The sequence below is a fragment of the Staurois parvus genome, unplaced genomic scaffold (genome assembly GCF_062004578.1).
Source record: "Staurois parvus isolate SC_StPar_1 unplaced genomic scaffold, SC_StPar_1.0 ptg001743l, whole genome shotgun sequence".
NCBI classification, from domain to species: domain Eukaryota; kingdom Metazoa; phylum Chordata; class Amphibia; order Anura; family Ranidae; genus Staurois; species Staurois parvus.
Window position 1 is genome coordinate 122,978 of NW_028319539.1, and position 18,207 is coordinate 141,184.

The following is an 18,207-nucleotide window of genomic DNA, read 5'->3' on the forward strand; positions in this document are numbered from 1 at the left end:
GAGACATGCATTTTTATTGCTGACTTGTTCTTCACCACTTGAGTACCAGCCTGTAATTCCCCTTCATTACCCGGATACATTTCAGTTGTCAGTACTGTGATAGTTTGACCGACGGTTACTCATTCATCCAATGCTGTACCCAAATGAGTTTTATATCATTTTTTGAGACAGAGAACTTTTTTTGGTGGTATTTAATAACCCCCCCCTATTTTTTGTTTTTTTATGTATCCTTTAACCCCCCTGGCGGTATTCCCGATTGTAGCTCGGGGTTAATTATCAGTGCGAAAAGCGGTAACCCCGAGCTACACTCGGGAATACCCTGCAGCGTTGCTCTGTGATCCCTGTTTCACTTACCTTGTCCTTCGTTCCCGCGATGTCCCCCCTGCAGTGTCCCCGGCCATCTCCCCTGACCGATGCCGGCATCCGTCTTCCAGGTTCCAGTCCCTGTGTGCGTTGGGACGTACGGGGGCCGGAACTGGCGGGAAATGTAAAAATTTTAAACAGTGACATTCACAAAATACACTAAAATCACATAGTATAACATTCCTGTATCAAACCATTTCACATACATTTTGTCTCGAGTGCTTTGTCCGGCGCCCTGCCTGCATTGTTACCGCCCTTTCTGCCTGGAAACTGAGAAACGTCCATGGCGTCCAAAAAGCGTCCCTTTAGGTCAGACGCGGTTTTAGATCAGCTAGAGAACAGCGATAGTAAATCAGAACCACTTGCAGAATTGAGTGATAATGATTGGTGGGGGAAATTCCTCATCAGACACTGAAAACGATTCTGCGACTGAGCTCAGCGATGTGCCAACTTGGCGCTCTATTTCACATTTCAGTGTTTTTGGTTTGATTATATTATTGAATTAAATTTATTATTATTTTTTATGATTATTTATTATATTATAATTTATGATTTCGTGTTTCAAATTTTATCATCCCCGGGATGTTTACTAGACTCTTGTTCGGACAGATTTCAGTGAGTTATTCCTAAAAATTACAGGCCTACAATAAAAAAACAACATATTTCCACGCAAAAAAAGTACCGCTTTGAGCAACGAAAAATTGACATAATCAGACCGCTAGGGAGGTTAAGAAATGGAATACATCTAGTCCACCTCCTGAACCTCATAATAAAGGGCTATTTGGTCTTTAAATGATAGTAAAGCTTATTATTAATATACTTTTTTTCAGATCAGAATTTATGACCAATGACCGGTTTTGGAGAGCCGAGTTAGTTATGAAGAGGGCACTTTCCGGTCAGATAAAGCCAGACTCCAAATGTGGATTGAGTCTAACTGGCTTTACCATGGCCGGTTGCAGCTGTTACAGAAACACCCCAATAGAGAATGTTTTTACAATGTTTTTCTGGCTTTTTTGGTTATCAGTGTTCAGCTTGACAGACTTTGCAGAGTAATGCTTATGATAGCCATTGGCAATGACGGCTTATAACTATGCGGTGCAGACCGGCTAAACCACATTTACATAACCCTCTGCCCTTCTCAAGCCGGCTCAATGGAATTTATGATACTACAAGAATGTATTATCTTCTGCTAAAAAAAAAAAACTTGAATGGAATTTATCATAACCTGTGTGCGTGTGAAACTGAACTATTCAGTCTTGTGATTTAGTCTCTGAATTATGAACTTTGAAAAAGTTGAAAGGTGAACACCTTGTTCATTAGGACTCCCAATCAGTTTAGAGTTTCTCTGAATTCTCACAGACACAATGAAGGGAGCACCTTATTATTATTATTATACGGGATTTATGGCGCCAACAGTATACGCAGCGCTTTACAATATAAGGGAGACAGTACAATTACAATACTTTCAGTACAGAAGGAATAGGAGGGCCTGGCTCGAGGAGCTTACAATCTAAAGGAAGGGGGAGGTAATACAAAAGGTGATAGCTACGGGGGATGATCTGGTGGAGGTGATTCAAGTACAGTTCTTAGGTGGGGGTGGGGTAGGCTTCCCTGAAGAAGTGAGTTTTCAAAGATCGCCTAAAGGCAGACAGGGTGGGGGCTGACCGGACATGCTGTGGTAGGGAGTTCCAGAGGATGAGAGAGTCTCTGGAGAAGTCCTGGAGGCGAGCGTGGAAGGAGGTGATGAGGGAGCTAGAGAAGAAAATATCTTGGGAGGAGCGGAGTGGGCGATTTGGACGGTATCTGTGGATGAGGTCGGTGATATAGCTAGGGGCAGTGTTGTGGATGGCTTTGTAAGCTGTGGTTAGTATTTTGAATTTTGTACGTTGGGTTAGTGGAAGCCAGTGGAGGGATTGGCAGAGAGGGGTGGAGGACACTGAATGGAGGCCAGTGGAGGGATTGGCAGAGAGGGGTGGAGGACACTGAGCGGAGGCCAGTGGAGGGATTGGCAGAGAGGGGTGGAGGACACTGAGCGGAGGCCAGTGGAGGGATTGGCAGAGAGGGGTGGAGGACACTGAGTGGAGGCCAGTGGAGGGATTGGCAGAGAGGGGTGGAGGACACTAAGTGGAGGCCAGTGGAGGGATTGGCAGAGAGGGGTGGAGGACACTGAATGGAGGCCAGTGGAGGGATTGGCAGAGAGGGGCAGCAGTCGCTGATTGGTTGGTAAGGTGTATGAGTCTAGCAGCAGCATTCATAATAGACTGAAGGGGGGATAGCCAGTGTAACGGTAGACCAGTGAGGAGGGAGTTTCAGTAATCGAGTGCATGCTTTGGGGTCGTTATTGTCTAGTTCAGGGGGTCGGTCTTGGAGATCAGAAGCTCTAGCAGTAGAAAGGCTTCCACTGACCAGCAGGATACGTACATGCAGAGGCGTCCCTAGGGTTGGTGTCACCCGGTGCGGTAACACGTGGTGTCACCCCTCCAGAGAGGAAGGAGCGGTGTCGGTGTAGCGGTAAAATGAGTATCCCTTGAAGATATGTATCCCCTGAAGCAACTGCGCATGTGCCGGTTTCAGGCCGAAGAAGCCGATCTCCGACTTTAGCACAGAGCCGGCGATCGGCTTCTTCGGCCTGAAACCGGCACATGCGCAGTTGCTTCAGGGGATACATATCTTCAAGGGATACTCATTTTATTGCTACACTGGGGTGAGGGCAGCTGTCACTGTGCCGGCATCCTGCTCCTGCACCCCCTGTGATGGTGTCACCCGGTGAGGCCCACACACCCCTAGGGATGCCACTGCGTACATGATCAGGCCAACCTGGCACATGATGTGGGTTCACCCAAGGTGCGGTGCCTAAGCAGTAACGGATATTCACCAGAGCTCCTGATGGTGGAGATGGGTTTTGCTGCATGTTAGTACCACGTCACGGTCCTCAGGATGGCCCCACCAGGAGGTGAGCAAGCTGGGGTCCAGTAGTAGATATTGCAAGTAGAGAGAAGCAGGAGCGTAGTCAGTAAACGAGCCAAAGGTTGCCAGAAAGTGGTTGTAGGTTGGGATCAAGTGGAAGTGTAGTCAAGGAACCAGCCAAAGACTGATAACGAGTGATAGTTGAGATAAATACAGCTGCAGGTATGGAAGGAGTAAGATATCAGCCAGAGAAAGAGCACAATAATCTGTTGAACAGGAAGTGCAAAGGCATGGCTTAAATAGGAAGTTCATGGAGGACCAAGGAGTTAAATGTACACCAGAAACAAGGTACAAGATGATATTATCCAATGAATCAGACAGGACACTGTCCAGCATCTCAGGTGACTCATCAAGAAGAGCTGCTGCCAGATGCAGCAGAGGTCATGGGTTCAGATCTTGGACCTGCCCATTATCCTCATTGCTTTAATGCCAAGTTAGCCACTGACTCAAATAAAGTGTGTAGCCAGTGAAGTCATAACTCAACCTGCATACTTGATGATGGGTCAGTGACTGCCCAGGTGGTGAAGCCACAGCTTGCATCTCAAAAACAAGGCACAGTACCCAAATTTCTGTAGTTGGTACTTACCGATCCACACAACCTGCTGACCATCACTAATCTGAACCTCTACTATTTGAACAACAGGGTAGAGAATGTGACAGAGGTTCCAACCCTTTCTTGCTCTACCATAAACTACAAAATAAAGATTTGGATGGAGTTATACTTGAACTGACATCTAGTTTATAAAGAAGGAATACCACTGACCAACGAATCTATGATTCTTCAGGCACTTGTGAGACACCTGTGATGCGTCATGAGTTCAGGTCATAAATAGGTCCTTTGCAATGAGCCGCAATTACTCCGCTACACCCGCTTGACCAATGTATGCAGACTCCTAAACAGTAAGTTATCCTTTAATATAAACAAACAAGGATGCAGCCACCAGGGGTGGACTGACAACTCATGGGGCCCCCGGGCAATAGGGGATCATGGGGCCTCTGTGTCCTCGCCCACATTCAAACCACACTAAAAAAAGCCTATGAAAGGTACCAGGGGCATCTCATGGGGCCCCCTACGGACCCTGGGCCCTCTGGCAGTGCCCCAGTGCCGAATGGTCAGTCCACCCCTAGGAGCCACTCAACTTCAAAGAGTCCAAGATGCATTTATTAGTATCACTCGATACAAAGAAAACCCACCTGATCTTCCCATGAGTTGCACTCTGTCAGGGACCATCGCGACGCATGGGTCTGCACATGCGTAGGTGTCTGTCAAGACATGCAGGCAGCAGGGCACTAGGACCCAGGCGCACCCGTCGCCTATGACGGTGCTGGCCAGGCACTAGGACCTAGGCTGCGCCTGTCAGGTGCAGGGCAGGCTACTTAAACCAGCCCTGCACAGACACAAGTATGGTCTGATCTGATTCCTGTGTTCCTGTATTCTGTTACTGAAGATTCGTTGCTGACCTGCCTGGACCTGACCTCTGCTGACTTCTCCTGCTCTGACCCCTGGCTAAGTTTGACCTCTCTTTGGATATCCCTACCTGATCTGAACTACTGGTACCGACCCCGGTGAGTGACCTGACTATTCTTCTGCCTGCTGCCTTGTACTACGCTGACCTCTCTGTTACCGACCTGGCCCGTCTGACCACGCTCATCCGTCCATCCATCCGGCACAGATCCAGCCATCCCTGCTTCCGCCTTCGGCCTCTTCACGTAAGGCTCTCCACCTGCACATACCCCCGGCGGATTCCTCTACCAGAGACGGGTGTACTCAGGGGCCGCGACCTGGTTCCAGTCTGCTCCAAGTCCATCCCCACCATCAGGGGCCCTGGTGAACAAGCAGGCTGGGGCTTAGACTCCGCGCTCTGGGGAATCCTGTCCTGTGGGCTGCTAGAGGTACCGCCAGGCGGTTGCTAACACACTCCAACAAGAGCTCAGTCAAAGAGGTCATAGAGCAGCCTTTCTCAACCTTTGACATGGAGGAACCCTTGAAATAACTTTTTGTCTTCAAGGAACCCCTGCTAATAAATATTTGTTATTTATTATTATTTATATTATGTTCAGCTCACAGTACATTATTGTGATGGTCACTGGGAAGAATGCTTCTTACATTTGTGATCATCAGGAAGAATCCCCCTAGAGATAGCTAAAAAGATCATTGTTGTCATTGGTAACTCATCTGAGAACCATAAATCTCTTTTTTTGCTCAAGGAACCCCTGGCAACCTCTGAAGGAACCCTAGAGTTCCACGGAACCCTGGTTGAGAAACTCTGTCATAGAGAGTTCGTATGACTAAGCTCCTGTTAGAGTGAAATGCGTAAAGGGAAACAGGTGGATTTTCTCTGTATCGGGTGATACTAATAAATGCAGCTTGGACTCTTTGAAGTTGAGCGAGTGTAGCAGAGTAATTGGAACTCATTTCAAAGAACTTGTTTTTGACCTGAACTCACAGCGCATCTTGGACTTTGAAGTTGAACAACTCCACCCTTGTTTGTCTACTATTGAGAAATAGGTTCTTGAGTAAAAAGGTTAAAAATAAATAAATAATAAAGTACAAAGTGTGGTAACTCAATTCAGCCGATTGGCAGTGTTCTGTTCTCACAATTACACTTCCTTTTTGAATACGATCAACAGTGTTTCTAATTCACAAAAAGAAAAAAAAAATGAACGTGTCAAAGGTTCAGCCACCCATGTTGGTGTGATGGCAAGAAGCCCACAAATTTGTGTATGTAATGGTCATGAAAGTTTAGTTAAAAAGTAGAATACTTTTATGTATTCCTTTTATATATTTTGTTTTTGATTACAGGTCTGCACAGAGGGTAACCCACCTACAGTCTCTTCAAATACAAGTAAGTCATCTTAACATCTTGTGGTATTTAGGGTCTGGATCACTAGCCAGTCATATATTAGTAAAACAGTCTTTATTTTTATCACAAAAACAGCTTACCTTTAGCCTAAAACAAACAGAAAAGTCCAAAAACAAAGCTTTGGATCACCACCAGCATAACCTTGTCCCACAACAGGGTTTAAAGTTCCCTCCTGCTTCAGGGGTCCAGAAAAAGGTTACAGAAATCAAACAGCCCACAGCCCTCTTACAACTGTGTCAAGTTCCACATAGCACACCTCATGGACACCTACTGGCTGCTTCCTACCTCTTTCAGCCCTCTCTTGCGGGCAGGTTAGCCCTTTCAGGTTCAAGGTACACCTAGTCAGGGTTTGGAGACTCTTTCCCAAGAAGGATCCATCTGAGCCATTCCATTACCCATATCAGGACAGAAAATGGTTGTAAATCCAGTCATTTCACAGGGTATACAGGGTATACAGTATGTATGGTCTCAGGTGATACACAGAGATTAAGCAAATCCTCCTACATAAGTTGTACCTGTTTATCTGCAGCTTTCTCTTCTCTACAGGTAAGTGCAGAATTTATACAGCTTGTCTGAGCTCTCAGAAAGCGGGGGGCAGGGAGCTGAAGTCATACTTTTTGCATAGTGGGATAAGACAAGAACTTGCATTGGCTCTTTATTGCATTTTTTGACCCTGGAGGGGACCCTGGGGAGATTTTCCACCATTTCCTGTTGAAGTAACAACATTATCTCAAGGAAAGGAAATGAGGGGTACGGAAAATGGGTGATTAAAGTTCATTGTTTTAATACCACATATACTATATATATATATATATATATATATATATATATATATATATATGTGTATAAATTAAAAAAAATATGAAATCCTTGGATCAACTCTCCAACCGTGTAAATCCTCCCATGGTCCCCCCTTGTTGGGACCCCATGACTGGTGCCCACTTGTTGGTCTGCAAGGGTGGACAGCCACATCTATCCCTCATTCTTTTTTTCCTTTCTATAACTTTAGATCCTACCTCCCCAACCCTCTCCTCCCTTATTTTTCTGAACAATACTACTGTCCTCCTACCCCTCCTCCCTAGATATCTAACCATGCCTCCCGGGAACCCCCTTCCAAGGGACATAACAGACCTCCAATTACCAATGATGTATATAGTTCTTTGCAGATGGGAGCACTGACACCACTTTCCCATATCCAGTTCCCCTTCTCCATTTTTAGTACTATAATGTTTGATATTTGCTTCATAATGTATATCATAGTAAACATGTTACATATGTATTAAAATGTTTGGTATATGTTCTATACAATTTTTACACATATAAACCTCAACATGCATTGTTCAAAATGTAATGTTTTGACTTGTTAAAACAAAAAAAGATTAATGAATAAAAAGTCATTAGTCTTTCCAAATATGAGTTCAACATCTAACTACGTTAGTACACATTGAGACTTGAATATACCAGATTTCCCGTCTTGTCACTATGTCACTGTCAGAACAGCCAGTGCAGTTGCCATTTCTCTGGTAGGCTGGCCTATGCGGTTGCCATGTCCATGGTAGGGCGGGCTTATGAGGTTGCCATGTCCATGGTAGGCTGGCTTATAAGATTGCCATGTCCATGGTAGGCTGGCCAATGAGGTTGATATGTCCCTGCTAGGTTGGCTTATGAGGTTGCCAGGTTCCTGGTAGACTGGCTTGTGAGGTTGCCATGTACCTGGTATACTGGCTTGTGAGGTTGCCATGTCCCTTGTAGGCTTAGCTGTGAGGATACCATGTTCCTTGTGGGCTGGCTTATGAGGTTGCCATGTTCATGGTAGGCTTGCCTATGAGGATGCATGCCATGTCCCTGGTGGGCCGGTTTCTGAGCTTGCCATGTCAATGGTGTGCTGGCCGATGAGGTTAACATGTTACTGATCGGCTGGCCAATGAGGATGCCATGTCCCTTTTGGACCAGTTTATGAGGTTGTCATGTCCATGGTAGGCTGGCCTATGAGGTTGACATGTCCCTGGTGGGCCAAATTATGAGGTTGCCATGTCCATGGTGTGCTGGCCAATGAGGTTGACATGTCCCTGGTAGGCTGGCATATGAGTTTGCTATGTCCCTGGTGGGCGGCTTTTGAGGTTGCCATGTTCCTAGTAGACTGACTTATGAGGATGCCATGTTCTTGGTAGGCTGGCCAATGAGGATGCCATGTCCCTGGTAGGTTGGTCTAGGAGACTGACATGTCCCTGGTAGACTTGCTTATGAGGTTTCCATGTCCATAGTAGGCTGGCATATCGGGTTGCCATGTCCATAATAGGCTGGCTTTTGAGATTACCATATCCCTGGTGGGCCGGCTTATGAGACTGCCATATTCCTGGTAGACTGGCTTATGAGGATGCCATGTCCCTGGTAAGCTGATCTAAAAGGATGCAATGTCCCAAGTTGGTTTGGTCTATGAGGTTGCAATGTGCCTGTAAGGTTGGTCTTTGAGGATGCCATGTCCCTGGTAGGTTGGTCTATGAGGATGTCATGTCCCTGGTAGGTTGGTCTATGAGGATGTCATGTCCCTGGTAGTTTGGTCTATGAGGATGCCATGTCCCTGTAGGTTGGTCTGTGAGGATGCCATGTCCCTAGTAGGTTGGTCTACGAGATTGACATGTCCCTGGTAGACTTGCTTATGAGGTTGCCATGTCCATAGTAGGTTGGCCTATCAGGTCACCATGTCTATAGTAGGCTGGCCTATGAGCTTGCCATGTCCCTTGTAGGTTGGTGTATGTGGTTGCAATGTCCTTGGCAAGGTGTCACAAACATGTCTTAGTCAGGTTACGTCAATTTTTTTTACAATGCTCAAGAAAGAATGCTCCAATTGCTTGTCAATGTTCCTAGAAGTCATGCTGTATATAAGTGGGACATATATCTAAATAATCACACACCCTGGTCAGCACTGGCCACCCTCTGGTTGAGGCTGATCATTGATATCTGTGGTCTTTCCTCTATGTAGGGGAGATCTGAGTTGGTTCATACCAATCCTATGTGTGGGGGAGTAACATGAAAATCTGAGGGCTAAGTAAGCTGGGAAGAGAGACAATGTAGAGGGTGAGAATAATCACTGGTGTGGGTACATATATGAGATTTGGAACCTTTCACCCATCAGAAGCAAAAGGAAACACTCCAGGTAGAGGAACATGTGACAGTGCTGGTGCTCGGTGATTGGCTCAGTGCTGTCAGATGGAGGCTGGAAGGGTCCTCTGCCCTCTGTAAGCTCTGACTGGAGTAACTGGTATATAACACCATAACTCTAATGTACTGTATATAATAATGGTACTGTATATACTGTATGTCATTCACTAATGAGTTACTAAACATTTGTTCTTGGTTTTCCATTGCTGGCAACACCAGAATACCAATCAATGTTTAAATCTTGTAATATACCTCAGATGATCCATTATATACAATACCCTTTTCTGTATTTCCAGCTTGTGAAAATGAAACCTGCGCCAGTGATGAGTACTGCGATAGCAGCGGCACCGCCTGTCAGTGTAATTCCACCATCTACCCCTATGCAGGTATAGTATGCTATAATCCAATGGCCATAAAGGGGGCTGAATGACACATTGCGTGCTTTACACCACGGCATCCGACGCTTTGCATTGCACTTGGTGATGGAAGGCTTGGATGCAGCTGCTCGGCCATGGAAACCCATTCCATGAAGCTCTCTACGCACTGTTGTTGGGCTCATCTGAAGGCCACACCAAGTTTGGAGGTCTTTAGCTATTGACTCTGCAGACAGTTGGTGACTTCTGCGCACTGTGCGCTTCAGCATGCGCTGACCCCGCCATGTCATGTGACGTGGCCTACCACTTGGTGGCTGAGTGGCTGTTGTCCCCAGTTGCTTCCACTTTGTTATAATCCCACTAACAGTTGAGCGTGGAATATTTAGTAGCCAGGAAATGTCACGGATGGACTTATTGCCCAGGTGGCCACCTATCACGGGACCACGCTTGGAGTCACTGAGCTCCTGAGAGCGACCCATTCTTTCACCAATGTTTGTAGAAGCAGTCTGCATGCCTAGGGGCTTGATTGTATACACCTGTGTCCATGGGGGGGATTGGAACATCTGAATCACATGATATGGAGGGGATTGGAACACCTGAATCACATGATTTGGAGGGCGGGCCCGATACGTTTGACAATATAATGTACCAGTGATCACTGGTAGGACTGCCTTAAATACTATTGCAACGTGATTAGCACAGCCAGGCAACTAGCATTTTTATAGCTACCCTCCAGTCAGGAGCTAAATACATGGATAAAATACACATATACTGTAGAAGCTGTTTTTCCTTCCAGGTGATTTGTATTTCTCTCCATCTTGTCCTAAGATTTACACAGCCCTGTATGCCAGGACAGAAGATGTGATACCTCTCTTCTGCTGTTAAGTAACATTCAGAGGTCTTATCCCTTCCCCACCCTGCGACTGGACAGTGAAAGGAGAAGCAGCAGATGGATGAGCTCTATCACTCTGCTCTCTCCTCCTGTCAACATGCTCCCTGCACTGCAGCACTGGCTTCTTCTAGTGCTTCTCCCTGTCCCAGTCTGAGCTCTGCTGTACAGGGGAGTCCAAGAGCCTAATATCAGGTTGATTTCAGGCGCTTAGAGCGCTGACATTTACAAGTAGTATTAATTTGTGTGTTTTATAATCTTCTCAGACTTCAGCTTGAAAGGAAGGCCAGCAATGACAGCTCTCATGACCAGGGCCGTGGATAAGGGGGCACCACCAGTCCTCCTGTACGAGGTCCAAGCCAGTAGGGGGGCCCAGGCAGCTGGGTAAAACAGATGTCGGCAGGGAGGGTGTTCGGCATGGCAGGGGGGGGGGTTGGGGGCAATTACTGGAACCGATCCCCTGTATGACTCTCTCTGCAGCAGCTGAAAGCTGGCATCTCCTCTCCCTCCTGCTGGCTTTCAGCTGCTGCAGAGAGAGCCATACAGGGGATCAGTTCCAGTAATTGCCCTCCCAGTGCATCCATCACCCTCCCTGTGCACCATACATTTCCCCCTCCTGCCCCCTTGTGTGCCCCCACCCCCCGCAGTGTTACCAGCTTCCCTCCTCTCCTTCCCAGCTGCAAGCACTCAATATGATCCTTCAGGATGGGGAATAGGGGGAAGCGTCTAGTAAATATGTCACATTTACCAGCCCCTTCCTTTCCTGAATGAAGACAATCAGTGATTGGTATAGATCACTCACCGTGTTCATTCATAACCGAAAAGCATAAAAAAACCAGTTACTTTGGTATTCTGTTAGGAAAAAAATTAAAATTGAAATTTCAGAGCTTTTAGATGACGAATAATAATAATAATAATGACAATATTACTTATTATTAGAGATGAGCGAATCGAACCTGGCGAAGTGGAATTCGTTTCGAATTTTAGGAAAAATTCGATTCGCATCGAATCCGAATATTAGCAAACTTCGGATGCGCGAATCGAATTTTTCCCGATCGGCCGATTTTCATCCCTTCTACAGCCGGCAAAAAGTGTCCCTGCAGAGAGCTCCGCTATTTCTGACAGTTCTCTGACAGTTCCTTCACATTTACAGCGGTTGAAACATTGTATGTATTTGTTTCCATTTAGGATACAGATGTTTTTATTCGGAAACAAATAGATACAATGTTTCAACCGCTGTAAATGTGAAGGAACTGTCAGAGAACTGTCAGAAATAGCGGAGCTCTCTGCAGATACACTTTTTGCTGGAATGGAATTCTTCTTAATCCTCATCCTACTTCTTCTTCTTCTTCTTCTTCTTCTTCATCCTCATCCTACTTCTTCTTCATCCTCATCCTTCTTCTTCATCCTCATCCTACTTCTTCTTCTTCTTCTTCTTCATCCTCATTCTTCTTCTTCTTCTTCATCCTCATCCTACTTCTTCTTCTTCTTCTTCTTCATCCTCATCCTACTTCTTCTTCTTCTTCATCCTCATCCTACTTCTTCTTCATCCTCATCCTACTTCTTCTTCTTCTTCTACTTCTTCTTCTTCATCCTCATCCTACTTCTTCTTCTTCTTCTTTTCATTCTTCTTCTTCTTCTTTTCATTCTTCTTCTTCTTTTCATTCTTCTTTTCATTCTTCTTCTTCTTCTTTTCATTCTTCTTCTTCTTTTCATTCTTCTTCTTCTTCTTTTCATTCTTCTTCTTCTTTTCATTCTTCTTTTCATTCTTCTTCTTCTTCTTTTCATTCTTCTTCTTCTTTTCATTCTTCTTCTTATCATTCTTCTTCTTCTTTTCATTCTTCTTTTCATTCTTCTTCTTCTTTTCATTCTTCTTCTTTTCATTCTTCTTCTTCTTTTCATTCTTCTTTTCATTCTTCTTCTTCTTCTTTTCATTCTTCTTCTTCTTCTTCTTCTTCTTCTTCTTCTTCTTTTCCTTCTTCTTCTTTTCATTCTTCTTTTTCTTCTTCTTTTCATTCTTCTTTTCATTCTTCTCTTCTTCTTTTCATTCTTCTTCTTCTTCTTTTCATTCTTCTTCTTCTTTTCATTCTTCTTCTTCTTCTTTTCATTCTTCTTTTCATTCTTCTTCTTTTCATTCTTCTTCTTCTTCTTTTCATTCTTCTTCTTCTTTTCATTTTTCTTCTTTTCATTCTTCTTCTTTTCATTCTTCTTTTCATTCTTCTTCTTCTTCTTTTCATTCTTCTTCTTATTCTTCTTTTCATTCTTCTTCTTTTCATTCTTCTTCTTTTCATTCTTCTTCTTCTTCTTTTCATTCTTCTTTTCATTCTTCTTCTTCTTTTCATTCTTCTTCTTTTCATTCTTCTTCTTCTTCTTTTCATTCTTCTTCTTCTTTTCATTCTTCTTCTTTTCATTCTTCTTCTTCTTCTTTTCATTCTTCTTCTCATTCTACTTCTTTTCATTCTTCTTCTTTTCATTCTTCTTCTTCTTCTTTTCATTCTTCTTCTCATTCTTCTTCTTTTCATTCTTCTTCTTCTTTTCATTCTTCTTCTTCTTCTTCTTCTTCTTCTTCCCCCGTGACTGCCCAAATGAGTGAAGTGTGCGGTGATTCTAAGATAGACGGCACTCATCTGCATGTCATACTGACTGACAGTATTATTTCTCTTCCCCAGCAGACTCCAAGGGCATTTAAATTAAAGGTACAGTGTTCTGCACTAATATAAAGGCTCTCTGAAGCCTAGAAACCCTTTTAATAAGTTAAATTCGCAGCGAATAAATTCGCATCGAATCGAATTTCTGCCGCAAATTCGGCGAATCAGCCGAATCGAATTTTTGAATAATTCGCTCATCTCTACTTATTATCCTTGTTGTCAACACTGTTATTATCCAAAAATATTGAATACATTTACATGTTTGGTTTTGTTAGGGAATGGTCCCGCTCCAACGATTCAGTGCAGTAGAGGAATTCTAAATATATTTGTATCAAAATGTTGGCTGGAAAGAAATAATTACAACACATCGAGTATAAGGCTGGAGAATCCCGATTGTTCGGCTACAAGAGAGATTGTGAATGACACGGCCCAGATGGCTTTTCACCGATCGCTGATGGCTAGTGACTGCAACACCATTGTAGAAGTAAGTCTGGGACATTAAAGAGAACCTGTCATCAACTGCAAGTAAAACACAGAAACGTCAAATGTTCTTAATTGCAATGCTCTTTTTCCATATTTTTTTCAAGTAGCTACCGGTGGAGGAGGGAAGGGGGGCACTATAGAGCAGCCATTTTTAATCAGGGTTCTGTGGAAGCCTAGGGTTCTTCCATATGTGGTTTGGGGTTCCTTGAGCTGTGGATAACCAACCTCCTATCTCCCGGTGTCTGCTTAGCTCCAGGTCCAACACCACTTGGCAGTGCCAGTAGCATGAATGCAAGGGCAGCATTCTGACCAACACCGTAGGGATATTTTTTCAATGGCCCCTGATGGACTAAGCTGCAAATCCCTGGGATCTGAAAGTTATTTCAAGGGTTTAAAAGGCTGCTATGGAGTGATACTTGGGTGACATCCCTGGATCTGCTGTCATCACATACAAAATCGCAGCACTCATCAACAGTCTTGATGCTAATGGATAGAGGCTCCTAATTATTTATTACAAGTATACATTCATGAGCCACTTTATTAGGTCCTCCTTGCTAGTACCAGGTTGGACCCCTTTTTGCGTTTAGAACTGCCTTCATTCTTCGTGGCAAAGATTTAACAAGGTGGTGGAAATATTCTTCAGAGATTTTGCTCCATATTGACATGATGGCATCACGCAGTTGCTGCAGTTTGGCAGCTGCACATCCATGAACTGTTGATACAAGGCAGGATGGATCCACCACACCATGACACCACCACCACCAGCCTGAACCATTAATACAAGGCAGGATGGATCCACCACACCATGACACCACCACCACCAGCCTGAACCGTTGATACAAGGCAAGATGGATCCACCACACCATGACACCACCACCAGCCTGAACCATTGATACAAGGCAGGATGGATCCACCACACCATGACACCACCACCACCAGCCTGAACCATTGATACAAGGCAGGATGGATCCACCACACCATGACACCACCACCACCAGCCTGAACCATTGATACAAGGCAGGATGGATCCATGCTGTCAAGTTGTTTACACCAAATTCTGACCCTACCATCTGAATGTCGCAGCTGAAACCCAGACTCATCAGACCAGGCAATGTTTTTCCAATCTTCTCTTGTTCAATTTTGGTGAGCCTGTGCGAATTGTAGCCTCCGTTTCCTGTTCTTAGCTGACAGGAGTGGCACCTGGTGTGGTCTTCTGCTGCTGTAGCCCATCTGCTTCAAGGTTCAATGAGTTGTGCATTCAGAGATGTTATTCTGCATACCTTGGTTGTAACGAGCGGTTATTTGAGTTATTGTTTCCTTTCTATCATCTGGAACCAGTCTGCCCATTCTCCTCTGACTTCTGACCTCAACAAGTTATTTCCCTCCACACAACTGCCACTCACTGGATATTTTCTCTTTTTCAGACCATTCTCTGTAAACCCTAGAGATGGTTGCGCGTGAAAATCCCAGTAGATCAACAGTTTTTGAAATACTCAGACCAGCCTGTCTGGCACCAACAACCATGCCATGTTCAAAGTCACTTAAATCCTCTTTCTTCCCCATTCTGATACTTGGTTTGAACTGAATTTGTGTTACCGAGCAATTGAACAGTTGGACCTAATAAAGAGGCCAGTGATTGTATATAGCGCCAGCCAGGGCCGGATCTAGCAAATATGATCTGGGGGTTCAGTAAAAGTCAAGGTGCATCCATCAGAGTTCCCTCTTACATCAGGCTGGGTTTCAGCTGCCCCATCAGAGTGCCCCCTTACATCAGGTGCCCCTATCAGAGTGCCCCCATACATCAGGGTCCTCATCAGAGTTCCCTCTTACATGAGATGTCCCCATCAGAGTTGCTGGGTCTTGTCCTAACCAATGATGATGGGTTGGATTTGGTGTTGGACCTGGAACTATGCCGGCATCATCAGATCGGAGGTCAGTTAGTCACAGCTCGAGAAACCCCTAGTAACCTCTGTAGGAACATTAGGGTTCCACAGAACACTGCTTGAGAGCCTGCTCCATAATATTTCCCTTCCTTTGCCTTGGTGGTGTGGTGACTTCCTCCTTCCCAATTCCCAATAGAATTGAGAGATAAGGGTAGGATTTCACGTAACTCTATAATGAATGTCAGAAATGGAAGTATTGATTTAGCACGCAATCATTGGTTTCTGGTCCTCAAGCAGCTCCCTGAAGAGCTCTGGTGGTGATTTCCTCAACTCTGTAACGCCAAGAAAATTGAACGGCTTTACTGTAATGACTATGTCACCATCATAGTTGACGCCCCTACTATGGAGGTGGCCAGCTACTGGCTGATTTGATTAAATTACGTATTCCTGTCTGGTGAAACCATTGTCACTGGGGCAAGCAAGGGATGATAAGTAACATTTGACAGTGGTTCTCATAACCTCCTCATTTAGAACTAGAAAGTTTTGGCTGGACGTGTATTTTATAGTTATTCTAGAAGCAAAGTTTCATGGGTTCGGTGGATCCTCTGATGCCAGCAGGTAGCAGAAGGATCTCATAGGTCTAGGTTACAGGATTCTTTGGCCTCTACCAGATTTCCTGATGCTGGGGATGGATTTGGTGGTAGGACATATCCTAAGTGGTGGCTCTTTCTGGTCACAGCTGATCGCAGGCTGCATTTAATTTTACCTCAAGCTCTGTGCGGACATTTGGGAGAGGCAGTGAGCCAATTCTAGAAGCAGGTTATGGAGTTGAGAGAAATCCCTTTTGTATACTGTTGGCTTGGCTTCAAGAAAAAAGAATATTACTGAATAGTAATTATTCCTTGGCAGCTTTAGGGTTCGAGGCTTGATTCAGATTGCAAAAGCTAGGTCATATTTGATAATGTCTAATAAGAACATATAGAAAAATGGTCTGTCTAGCAGTTATAAGTTATGACAACATTTAACAAAAATTAAATTTTCTTTCAAAGCAGAGCTCAGGCAAGAAGCAAAATACATAGAAGGTTACCGATATACCTGCCCAATGATTTGAATGTAACCTTGTCCAGCCATTCTGGTGCTTTGCACAGCTTTGCTACTTCCAGGTTTAGAATTTCTACTTCCTGGGTCATCTGTCTTCTCATTGGTTGGAGGGGATGATGCTGATTCACTGTCCAATGAGTGGGGGGGGGGGGGGAGGCGGATAGAAGACTTTGGAAACTGAACTGATGAACCAATAAGAGAAATGAACTGTGTGTGTTACCTGTATGGCTGGACAGTGTAGAAAATGTTTGTAAATTACAAGACTGGATGGATAGAATTAGAAATCCATTGGCAGATAAAACAGTAAAAAATAAAATAAAATAAAAAAATGAAAATAAATAAATAATAATTGTGTGTATGTATGTATATATATATATATATATATGTGTGTGTATATATATATATATATATATATATACACACACACACACACACACACACATATACTATATATATACTGTATATCAGGGCTTGACAAATTTTGCTTTGAATCTAGGAGTTAGCTAAAAAAGTTAGATGCTAGTTTTTTTTAGCATAGCGTGGGTTGTCAGCGCTTGGGCAAGGCAACTTTTGGGCGACAAGCTTCACGCGATGCGATTTGCACGACAGTCGTTTTGCGATCACAGCCATTCTGCCGCCAATCCTAAAATGCCCAGGTGTGAATGGAGCCGCTGTGGTTCACACATATGCGATTCTGGAACAGTTTTCAAACTCACAGAATTGCATGGCAGGCTAGATAGTATGAGTTCTGTAATGGAACCGACCCCAGATTGCACTTGGGTACTTCCGTTAGAATACAGCTTCCCCGTCCGAACACCACAGACAACACCAGTCTTGAAGTAAACCAGGAAATAAACTACTTTATTTTAACACAGATACAAGATATTCAAGGGAACAACCCCCCCCCCCGCATAATGACACAGGGCGGGGCAATCTACATTTAGTACCAAGAGACACACCAGCAGACAGTCCCATCAGGAGGGAGGGCTGCTGGAAACACCCCCCACCAAGCCAATACACAAACACATACATCCCATAATAGTTTGCTACCAAGCCAGACACGCAATAGACCAATGGGATGCAACCATATGGCATTAAACAATCAACAACCCCCACCCCAATATTAGGACAGATCACCCTGAACCTCTAACAGGCACAGGGTGACTTACACATAAGAGGGATATGGGGAGCTGAGACAGGGGTCTCCCCACCTGTCCAAAGTGAGCTGTGTTCCATGGGCCCCCCACCCAAAATGACTCCCATCACAAGTACCGATTGAGGTGGTTCACACAGATGCGATCCACACGTATTGAGTGCCATTACAAAAAGGGTCCTGTGTGACTTTATAGCGTTTTTTTCCAGACTCGCAAGTGATAGAGTAGAGTGACTTGCGGAGATAGGTGTTCACATAGGAGTGCTATTGACAGGAGTGTTTGCATTGAAGTCAATGGGAGGCATTTTTGCACTGAAGTC

The 18,207-nt window shown here is 44.5% G+C and overlaps 1 protein-coding gene across 1 annotated transcript in view; it reads left to right on the forward strand.

Annotated features, from left to right (window-relative positions):
* The window catches only part of LOC149434534 (uncharacterized), a 103,402-nt gene that overhangs the window by 7,849 nt on the left and 77,346 nt on the right, over positions 1-18,207 (forward strand). The window contains exons 4-6 of the mRNA XM_089663670.1: positions 6,134-6,176; positions 9,653-9,742; positions 13,543-13,751. Of these exons, the coding sequence (XP_089519796.1) occupies positions 6,134-6,176; positions 9,653-9,742; positions 13,543-13,751 (342 nt within the window). The remainder of the gene's footprint in view (positions 1-6,133; positions 6,177-9,652; positions 9,743-13,542; positions 13,752-18,207) is intronic.